This window comes from Halyomorpha halys, unplaced genomic scaffold (assembly GCF_000696795.3).
Source record: "Halyomorpha halys isolate HHAL.00 unplaced genomic scaffold, Hhal_1.1 Scaffold505.1, whole genome shotgun sequence".
In the NCBI taxonomy this organism is placed as follows: domain Eukaryota; kingdom Metazoa; phylum Arthropoda; class Insecta; order Hemiptera; family Pentatomidae; genus Halyomorpha; species Halyomorpha halys.
In genome coordinates this window covers 781696-793639 of record NW_027114634.1, presented here as the reverse complement: position 1 = coordinate 793639, position 11944 = coordinate 781696, and the positions used below count along the sequence as shown (strand labels likewise).

The window sequence follows — 11944 nt, the reverse complement described above, 5'->3', positions numbered from 1 at the left end:
GGACCCAACTTCTCCTTGCTGTCCACTGGCTCCTGGGACTGACAGACATAAAACTGAAAATATACATTTATCGCATGAAAAAAACAAACTTATTTCGAAGTATTGCAGTCGGGACCTTTCAATATAAATACTGGTGTGATTGATATGAGATATATCCAAACCCCCATATTGTTCCTAATGGTACTTGACCACATATTTCGATAAGAGATACAGCTGTACTCAGCGAGAACATGTGCCTCAATGTGAACATTGAAAGACCTGTTAGTCATGAAAAACACCAAGAAACATTAGTTTCAAACAGTTAATTTTTAAGTCCCACTTAAATAAAATGTTTTCCAAATACCACTGTACATTTTATATTATAGTGGGCCTCAGAAAATATTTGTTTCTGTAAGATATGATGAATTATTTATATTGGAATATTTTAATAATGTTCTACTTGCTATGAGCACTTCAATTCTCAATGCCATGGCTGGCCCAGAGTAATATTCTTATCATGATGAAGGTATAAGTGCTTCAATTATGGTGATGAATTCTTTAAATGTGTATAATTTCCTGAACCGTTTACATACACTGTCAAAAAAAAAAAAAAATTGTATGGAGTTTTTGGTGACATGTTGTCAGAACAAACCAGATCAGAAAGCTTGGGAAGATAAAATCTTTTCTGAAAGATTCCTTCAATGAAAATATTTCTTTTCATTAGAGATTCCAGAGTCAAGTTTGGTGAAGAAGAACTGGAAGAGTTTACAAAGAGACTTCACTGCAAAAAGAAATTTCATTTACTATAATTACAAGATCTGCTAAGTTTCAGATTAAAATAATGAAAACTTCTCGAGAAAAAAAAAAAAGATCAAGTTTTGAACATGCTGTGTATTTTTCTAATAACAGTTTTTGTTCTTCACTTTTTATATCATCCTCCTTTTATTATTAACAAATGATTACATTCATATGTTAAAAATTACATATATAACCTATATAAATGCCCTTTTGATGCCATAGTTTTTTTTTTTAAATACTACAGATCAATTTCAGTAATTTCAAGCATTTGAAGTTTTTCTGAGGAAATGTGGTCAGGGAGCAAAAATAAACAAATAAATGAAACTTATTTATTTGTGCTGACATTTTGACCTGAATTTCGTTAAAAGTCATTTCTTGTTGTTAAGTTTAGTTGTGAATTTTTGCTGACCGCACCACCCGACCATCTTCTCCTCAAAATATTAATCTACGATCAACTATTTACAACTCATTTGAGGTTATTAGATTGTTCAAAAACTAAATGACTTAATTAGATCGAATGGATAACATTTTTATGGTAATGCTTTCAAATAAAAAATGTGATCTTAATACTTTTAATGTATTCCTGATCCTAATATGATAAAAATTGCTCACAAAATTTTGATAAATCTAATAAAAACAACTTATCTAAATACAGTGTTTTTGAGAAGGCTTATGGTCAATATAAACCTGAAAGGTGGAAGAATGCTATCTTGTTTCCTCTACATTCCTGCACAGCTGACTGTGACTCAATATGGAACACTCATAGCCAAAATTGAACTCACAAATCACTAAGAGCCTTGCTTGTAACTTGATAATTGATAAGTTGCTCTAAAGCCTTTATTCAGCTTTTTCACATGAATGCCAATGTCAAAAGTTTATTAACTACGAATGTCAGGAACAGCTGTTATTATTATTTTCCTGCAAGAACCCGGACCTCCTCCACAACAGCCAACCAGTCTACACGGTCTCTTGCTTTCTCCTTCCATCTGCCAACCTTCAAGAGCTTCCAATCCTCCTCCAGCACAGCCAACCAGTCTACACGGTCTCTTGCTTTCTCCTTCCATCTGCCAACCTTCAAGAGCTTCACATTCCTCCTCCACATCGTAGAGCCATCTGATCCGGGGACATTCTGTTTTCTGTTTTCCATCTGGTTTGCCATAAACCCTCTTTTTTCATATCCTTTCATTGGGCATCTTCTGAACATGTCCTAGCCATCTTATTCTTGCTCTATTAACTAAAGCCATGATGCTGGGTTCCCCAAACAGATTTATCAGTCCAAGTAACAGCTGTACTCCATTCTAAAATAATTCATAAGTGATTGCAATTCAGGTCGGTGATAACTTTTGAACAGTATGTAGTTCGTTTGATATGTCAATAATTCATAAAATGCATTGCATCTATAGATAATAAACTTACTTATTGAAGGATATTAAATTTTGTTTAAGAAGATCAATACATACAAAAAAATGTATTAAATTCTATTTTAGGTAATATTCCATTTTGAAATTTTTATAACATCTTAACCGTGTTTAGGAAAATATTATCAGCAGTGGTGCTTCATATATAAGTGCTGCCCTAATAGTTGTATGAATAAGAATCTTTAGCCAAATACTCAAATTGGGTATTCTGAGTAGGTGCTATAGTTTAGTATATAGTTTGTATGTATATTTCTTACAGAATTCAGTTTCCACCTACAGTGGTTCCCAAGTTTTAAGTGCCTGTCCAATTTAATGCCTAAGAGGACATTTTTGACCACATGGTTATTAGTGTCATCTACTTTAAAATTATTAGGCAATTTTTTTTTTTTTTTATACTGATGAAAAATATATCATCTATTTTGCTTACATTGACATCAATATTGCAAAATAGAAGTAGTTTTCATAGGCATTTAAAAGATTTAACCTGTACATATTTTTTACTTAAAATATTAAAATAAAATTGAAATAAATGTAGTAAAATTAATATTACTTAAAGGGAGATGAAGTATTGATTTAGAATGTGAAAGAATATCTGTAGAACAGTAGTTATTTCAGACTATGAATCATAAGGCTTATTCTAACACAAGTTTTGAATTTCATCAAATTGGCAAGCATATGCAGGGTACGTTTTAGAACAACAAAAAGTACGAGTATGATTTGAAAAGTTTTCAGAATCACCACTAGATGTCAGTGCTAGAGCAACAAGGTTCCTGTGCAGTAATCACACATCCTTTGTGAGTGAACATGAGTGGTAGTGACGACTCTTTGTTGTTGTTTAAGGCGTTGTGATTTGTGACAATGTAAAAAACTTAAATTCGAACAGTGATTAAGTATTTTGTAAAGAAAGGTATGAAAGAAAAGGAAATTCATGCCGACTTTCAGAACACACTGGGGGCTCTGCTCCTTCATATTCAACTGTTGCCAAGTGGAAAAGCGAGTTTAAATTTGGTAGGGAGAGCTTAGATGATGATCCGCATAGTGGACGCCCAAAAAGTGTTACAACCCCAGAATTTATCGCAAAAGTGCATAAAAAGGTCTTGGAGACTCGTTGATTGAAAGTGCATGAGATTGCTGAAGCTGTAGGGATGTCATCTGAATGGGTATATAAATAACATTTCAACCAAAGAATTGGGAATGAAAAAATTATCCACAAGATGGGTTCTGCAGCTTTCAATCAGGACCATTTTTAGCGCAACCAACAAGATTTTTTGCGCCGGTTTGTGAATACAGATGAAACATGGGTCCAATACTATACCCCAGAGACAAAACAGCAGTCAAAGCAGTGGAAACATGCTGAGTCACCAACACCAAAGAAAGCAAAGGCAGTACGTTCAGCCGGAAAGGCCATGCCTCAGTTTTCTGGGATGCAAAAGGCATTCTGCTGATAGATTATCTTCCTACTGGCCAAAACATTGATATGGCACTGGCAATACTACAAAAGTCTCCTAGACCAACTACAGGAAAAGATACGTGAAAAAAGGCCTGGTTTGGCAAGAAAAAAAATCATCTTTCATCAGGACAACGCCTGCCTGCACACAAGTGCTATTGCCATGGCAAAACTTCATGAACTGAGGTACAAATTGTTGCCACATCCACCTGATTCGGCACCATCAGAATTTCATCTCTTCCCTAAGCTGAAAATTTTCCTAGATGGAAGGATATTCCCTACAATGGAAGAACTGACAGCCGAATTGGAGAGGTATTTTGCAGGCCTGGAGGAATCTCATTTTTTAGATGGATCAAGGCATTGGAACATCACTGGACCAAATGCATTAGTCTGCAGAAAGACTATGTTGAAAAATATAAGGAGTTCCACCGAGGTAAAACACTTCTTTCTGGTACATTCCGAGAACTTTTCAAACCACCCTCGTACTACACATGACAACATGCCAGTTTTATGATATTAAAAATTCTTGTTGAAATAAACTATTGATACAGGCTTAATGTCTGAAAGGCAATTGACTTTTTTTTTTCCAAAAGAACTGTTCTCAATTTATTGTGGATAAATAAATAGTAAAGAAGTAGTGGACCCACTCTTAAAAACCATAAGGTTGTAAGAAATAAAGGATAGTTGGTCATATAAGTATAGAATGTGTCAATAATAATAATTGAGATAGTCCATTTTTTAATTAGTTTAGTTCATTCGAAAACATATATTACTTTGTTTTAAGAGATACTCTTATGTTTGCACAACTACCTAGTTGTAGTAACACAGTAACAAGCTACTGTCTTTATTGTCTAACACTACCAAAAATGTGAAAAAATTAAAAAATCATCATATTTTAAAAATTAACAATAGTTAGTATACCTATCAAATGAACGCCATCTGGATGAAAAGCCATAAACTGGAGTATATCTGAACCAATTTCCATTACTTGATGCCACATTGGTCTTAAACTTGACCATCCACCAAATCTGTCAGTCACAAATACTTTGGTGCCAGGATGAAGCTGTAGAAAAAAGAATTTAAATCTATTGTAATGATGAATTAAGATAAAATCTAGTATTTACTATTAATTACTCTGAAAAACTAAGATAAAAATCTGATCTTAAATGATGGACAGTCAAAAACAGGTTTAGATGTGACAGTAGCTTCACTGCTGCTACATGTTCTCTCAACTATCATACCTAACTTAGTGTGATAATACTGTCATGACGATAGATACTATCATGACAGCAACAGCCATATAGTTTTCACCATCACGATGGTTACAATAATTGCTGCTATGGTTGTTAACTACACCCGTTTAATAGATAGAGTACAATCTTTGTAGAATGAAAGCCCAAGGAGTAAACTAAAAATGACGTCAAGCCCTGGGATACCTCCAGCCATAAATGCTGTAGTGAGGAGGTCGTACTGACTAGGCTCAGAATAGTTCACATGAGGCTCACGCACTCTTATCACAAAACAAATGCATACGAGATGTCAATATTGTAACGATAATTTAACAGTTGGCCACATCTCCCAAGAATGTCCATATTTCACGTCATACCTTAATAGCTTAGGTTTAAACTTGAAAATTTCAAAAACTTAGAGATGATGATAAAATAATAAAATTGGTGTTTCAGTTTTTAAAATCAAAAGATTTACTGGCACAAAGATAACATCAAGAAGAAAAAAAAATAATAGAAAAAAAAATAAATACCCTTACATTTTATAAGACTGTTATAAGGTGGCCTCTCAGTTGTAGACTGAAATTTAATTAATGAAAGTGACTCTTCCCCTCCACCCTTTTCTTTTTCCTTAACTTAATTTAAATATCTACTTTTCCAATACCTTCTAACATCATAAAAAGAAGCTCTTTAATTAATATTATTATAATTAATTAAAATTTTGATTAGAAAGGAATAATGGCTTTAGTATTCACCTTTTAACTTCTACTTACTCATAGGTGTTCATGTTTATATTACATTACATTTACTATGTTTATGGATGTGTATACATTCATATAAGTAAATAAAATGTTAGTAAATATTAATTAAGGATTAATTCATTATTTAACTTTTTTTTCTTCAATTCTATCACAATGATACATTTTTATTGTTAGTTTTTGGCCACTTTTTTTTTATTGTCATTATGAGGAAATCTAGTCCCAAAATAAAGTTCTTTCTCTACTTTATTAAAAAAAACAAAAAACAAATCAAGGATGTACATAGCTATGACATATATGACAAAGAAATGTGCTAAAGAAAAACTGTCTACTACAGGAGAGAAAGAACCACACTAACATCGTGGAGTCCTATTAACAAATCTTAAAAAACAATTCAAAATTCTCTTGAATTATTTCCCAACAGGCACAATTCAATAGTGATGAGGGCGGTATCATAAATGCAATCAAGATGAGGGAGAAATCTAAGAGTCTATAATAAGTAGGTTTGGGTAAGAGATGGCAGAACTGATGAAATAGTTTGAGGGTAGAAATTAACCATCAGGAAATTTTAATATGGTAGGGAAATGGATAGAGATTTGGGAGTTAACAGCATTTGAGGGAGGGGAACAATGAGGAATTGATTTATGAAGGTCATTAATATAAGAGTTGAAAAGAAGAAAAGATATATTGGACTACTCCTGAGAATATAAGAAGATCAAGGCTGATTTGGAATACAACTTAGTATTTTTGAAAGGAAAGATTGAAACAAACAGACAGAACTGTTGGAAAAGGATAATAATTTTTATTTGGAACAGATTTTAGAATCAGAGGCTTTGGAAACATCAAGGAGTATAAGGGAAGTTAATTTTTTATCATTAACAGTGCCCAGCACATCACTGATATTTTGATTATGACATACTGGATGGGATAGACAAATTAAAAACAGATTGCAGAAGATCAAGTTCATTGGATTTTTGAAGGAAATTGGTAACTTGGAATTGTATAAGTCTTTCTAGGGGTTCTGAAAAGTTAGAAAGAATTGAGATTGGGTGGTAATGTTCAGAAAGATTGGAATTTATTTATAGGATCAACAAACCTTTCTTTTCAAGAGGTAGGAAATATTGAATTGTGGAGGGAGGAAAAGAAGAACCAGAAGGGTTTAAGAAAGGCATAATTTTATCAATTACTGGGGATACCACCAGGGCCACTACAATTATTAATATCAATATAGCAGATTAAAAAAAATCTGTGAAGGAAAAATAAAAGTTGTCATCGTTAGATCATGTCCTAAGAAAAAAAAAGAGGTGAGAGGCAAAGTGGTAGGAAGTAGATAAAAAATATGAGTATAATTTATCAAGTGAAAATAGAAAGACTTGTAAAGGAGTGGATCCAGATTGTTCATAAAGGGAGAGAAATAACAATTTTTAATTTGAAGCAGGAAATGATGAAATGGCTTCATAGAAGTAGGTAGCTTTAGCTTGCCGAATCATAATTTGAGGACCCTAATCGTTTGGTAGTGAATAAGCCTCATACGTCTAAAGTGCCTTCAGCTTAACACCTCTTCTGGAGATCCTTAATTCCACGACACATCCAAGGTCCAAATCGATAACAGAAGCTAGGGGCTTTAAAAAGGGCATTGGCATAAAGTATATTAAATTATTAGGTAGTGAGAATGTATATCATGGAGCTGATGGAACAGTACAAAACTGTTGGATTTCAAACTACGGTTTTAAGATCAGGTACAATTTTATCATGAGTGAGGGGATTCAGGTCGCAGAAGGTAATGGTTTTAGGTTGAATCACAAGAATATAGATGTTAAAAGATTTTTGGATCAGGTCATGACAGATTAGAAACAGTATAGGCAGCTGAGAAGTCAATTATGTACAAGTTCAACCAAGTTTTGCACCTATAGGTGAGGTAATTGAAGGAGTAAAAAACAAGAAAAATAGGTTTTCAAATGGAATCAGAAATATTTCTTATCATAAATCTTATGATTAAATAAGATTTGATAATTTCATTGAACCCATCTTCCTACTAATTGACTGTCCACCACCTATAAATAAAAGGTTTCAAGAATGTATCTACAAATAAATAAGCATCAAAGAAATGTCAAGAAATAAACCAAATGTGAAAAAAAAAGTTTGACATATATAAAATGGAAATAAGCATAAGTATTTATTTAGTTTTCTGCATGAAGTAATACCTCTTGAATTCTTTGTGCCATCGGTAACATCGTTTCATTTCCTGTCATGACACCATGAACAATTATTACTGGTTTGTAACCAAGAACTAATCCAAAGTAGACTGAACAGACCACAATAAACAGTTTAAACCTGTTGCTAGCTGACATTTTGGAATTAATCACAGTTGCGATTTTTTTAAATGTGCAAAATTCCTATGTTTGCAAACAAACAGATCTCCAAAATTTTAGTTTAATTATCTTCAAATGATAACAGCGCTCATTCATTGAAATTATCTTTAATTAATCTTAACGATAATTAAAATTAAGACAACGTATGCCGTAGATGACCAGTGATGTTTTACGCCACTAAACAAAAACAAATAATCAAGACAACGTTTGTTCGAATACACAACAAACACTATTCAAATCAAGAAGTAGAGATTCTGGTAAACATCTATGAAGTATCTGAAAACACTTCAACCTCTTTGGAGTAAACATGTTTTTTGTACAATATTAAAATTGTTTTAATTAACATATGATTATATTTTCAATATTTTTAGCGTAAGTAACGAAATAAAAAAAATATATATATAGTAAAACCTAGTTTTATTTGATTGATTGAGTGAGTAATTAACATTGGTGATTAAATGAGAACTCTTGAAAGTTTTTTATTATTAATTTTTGTACAAATCCCGTAGTTATAATAAAGATTGAAGTGAATGGAAAAGCTATTGTGGAATAGGAGGTTACTTCTCTTGGGCCACATAAAAAAATTCCTCCATTCTTTAGGCAGGACTATACATAAATATATCGGTTCGCTAGTTTTGGTATTTTTAGTCCCCTTCTTTTGTACTCCAATACTTTCCTCCAAGCTCATTCTAACAGCATCTTTCTTCTTTCCCTCCTATTCACTTTCACACATCTTGTTTGGCGCTATATTTCTTAAATCAAGGATTTGTAATAGGAGTAAAAAATATGGAGCCTGAGTATAGTTTAATAACATTGTCTTAGTGGTCGATTAGTATAACTGGGTCAGTATTAATATGTGAAACGTGAAGGGAAATTTAGTTATTAAACGATACTATACTAATAATTAAAATTTCATTTCTTGCTAAAATACAAAGCTTCCCTATCTTTGGTTAAAAGGAAGCAATTTTATTTTTTTAAATTCTTTTGTAGTTTTAATCCTTAATGTAGTTAAGGAATGTTGACATAAAATTAACGTTTTGTCATCAGTTATTCCCTAGCCTTATAAGATTTTGGGTCTATGGAACGACCATCAACCATTTTTAATTTATACAGACAAGAGAAGCTTAACAAAAAATGAAAAACGTGTATCTAAAAAGATTCTGAAATACTACGCAACTGTGTAATACACAAAATTTAAGTCTTACCTGTATTGATTTTATTGAGTATTTGAGAGTGACCACTAATTAGTATTTTTTCAGATAATAGAGTAAAAAATGAACAAATACAATAAAGAAATAAAAATTATAATTTATAATAATACAATAAGATTATAATGAGTATTTTAACGGAGTTTAAAATAAATTTCCAGGAAACAGTAAAGTTCCTCATCTGTGAGAGCTTCAGATAAATTTGGGGACAGTCCTATTATGTTTATTGTTGGTAAATAGTGAGGACATTCTTCAAAAATATGTTTAATCGTGAGAATGGACTGACAATATTGACACATTGGAGGTGGAAGTTTTCTGATCAGGTGAGGGCAGTGTCTATTCTCAAGCATGTTAGAGCAACTTCCTGTGGCCACTGCAGTAGTACGTCGACCATGGTTTTACTACTCTTTTGATTCCTTTTACTTTAATCGGAGAGCTTAATAGCCAATAGTCAATATATATAGCCAAGCAGGTACCGTTTATTTTGTATTAACTTTCATTTGTTTCTTGGGGAGCATTACATCTTCTCGACGTAGGATTAAATCTTCTTCAGATTAAATAAAATAATTTGATATACTATATCACGTTTTCAAATCTTTTTTTAAGTAAAACTTACATAATTTAACAATAAAAGGAATTCAACAGCTCATTCAGAGGCAGCTAAGGGCAGGATGTACTCAGTTGATAAGTACTCCGAAAATTTCTAGGATGTTTGAAATCCGGTCTAAATTATTCCGACATTTTAGATGTTGCCCTCCTCCTGAGTATGTAATACTCCTTTCTAAATGATGGATAGCTTAGCTTGATTCTTAAATCGGTTTTACAGCTATAGTAAAAGTTCAAGTTTAAGCTTCAAATTTAAAAGAATTAACATTTCTCCATGAGAGTTGCTAAGAGCATTTAAGTGTATGATGGAGAGATAACCAATATCTGTGGAATCTCAAAGTCAATTGAAATTTTTTCCAGATTAATTTCAACCTTTTACATTTCGGTATTTCCGTAAATTAAATAATAAATTTTCCGTTTCAAATATGAAACCTTTTGCGATTCAAATGCAACTTTTTTTCCATTTTAGGTGCATCTTTTTTCATTTCCAACTGAACTTGAATGAACTAAAAAAAATATTCATTCCATTTTACTTTCCTATTTCAATCAGGCCAATATGAAATTTTCAACAAACCACTGAGTGTAATAAACGCTTATTGTGTTTAGAGTACCCTGAGAAAAAAATATGCGTTTTTGATGAGTGGCCTGTCCGGGCCACAATTATCTTGTAGGAGCTGGTGAACTAATTTCGTTGTACATTTTTTTTGTTTGGTTTTAGAGAGTCTGATTCCCAAAGGACTGATTACAATGCCCTTTATATAATTAAAACCCTAGTCTCTATTTCAATTAACTTAGGCAGTCAGACAACAGTTACCTTAATTCCCATAGGCAGATAATAGTCAAAGACAATTTTGTCAGAGATAGTTATTCAGAAAGCTGATGCCACTGAAAATGTAGAGTAGAAAATATCAATAATATGAGTTGCAAAAAACAGCAGTAAGTAATATGGGAAGTAGATAGTAGATAATATCAGTAAGTAAAAGTTAGGAATTAGTGTTACTGGAACAATGGTTGCCAATGTGGTCTAATCAGCATACATACTTTGCCAATTTTTTTCTCCCAAGCCAAACTTTGAGAAAACCTCATGCAGATAAAAAGTAAAAACATTACACTTCAAGGTGGTCAAGGACTGTTTCTGAGAATTAGGTCCATTATAGTAGTTGGCATTAAGTTAGAAGCAAAAAGGAAAATAAACACAGTCAGAATGTTTCAAAGTTCCACAAACAATGAAATTGAAGCACATTTTATTAGATGGTATATAAAACGCAATACAATATTAATTAAAATGATTAGACTTATCTTGAGTAACAATAATATTGTATTTGTATAATAACTGTAGCTTTAGCTATATTTTTAATTGATTGATTAGTAAAATCCAATCAATAAAAATAATAATGAGAAATAAAAAATATGAAATATGTTTATTCAAAATTACTTTAGGAGAGAACTTTTTTTACCCAAAAGTAATTAGCTTCAAAACTCAAGAACTAATGAAAAACTTAATTGTTTATTAAAACATAACCATGTTTCTCATTATAATTTCTAAGTTTAGTTCTTAAATTTTCAATTGTTTGAAGATCTAAATAGGAATTAATGGTAAAAATATTATAATCAGTTATTCCATCAGAAGATTAACTGACAGAAATGCATCTGATGTAAAATTGTTTTTTCAGGTTCTTGAATTTCAAATAAAATAGATGAGCACAAAAACTTAAATAAATAGAAAATAATATAATAATGCCCATTCATAATTTTAAATAGGTCTATTTTTTAATCACAATTAATACATTTGGTTAGACGAGCACAGAACTAAAAAATAAATTCTGGGGAGATTTCATAATGACTAATAACTATTATTCTGAAAGCCATACCAAATTAAAATAAATCTTAAGAAATACAATAACTATAAATCTGGAAATTAATAAAATACATAACTTCTTATAATTTTTATTTGATCACATATACAAATAATAATAACAATGATAAAAGTTATTAAGTGTTGAATAAGTATTGTGGTTGTTTCTACATATTTCTAATAATACCTTAATGGAATGATTTAAAATAATGCTGAGTAGCTATGTTGAAACAAGTCCACAAAACTCTTACTCAGTTCACTTTTTACAATTTATATA

At 31.6% G+C, this 11944-nt stretch overlaps 1 protein-coding gene across 2 annotated transcripts in view; it reads right to left on the bottom strand.

The window, feature by feature from the left end:
• The window catches only part of Ppt2 (palmitoyl-protein thioesterase 2), a 19199-nt gene extending 10958 nt beyond the window's left edge, over positions 1 to 8241 (bottom strand). For both annotated transcript variants that reach the window (XM_014425298.3, XM_014425297.3), the window contains exons 1-2: positions 7831 to 8241; positions 4564 to 4705 (exon numbers count right to left, since the gene is read on the bottom strand). In XM_014425298.3, the coding sequence (XP_014280784.1) occupies positions 4564 to 4705; positions 7831 to 7977 (289 nt within the window). In that variant the 5' untranslated portion in view covers positions 7978 to 8241. The remainder of the gene's footprint in view (positions 1 to 4563; positions 4706 to 7830) is intronic.
• Between the last annotated feature and the right edge of the window lie 3703 nt (positions 8242 to 11944).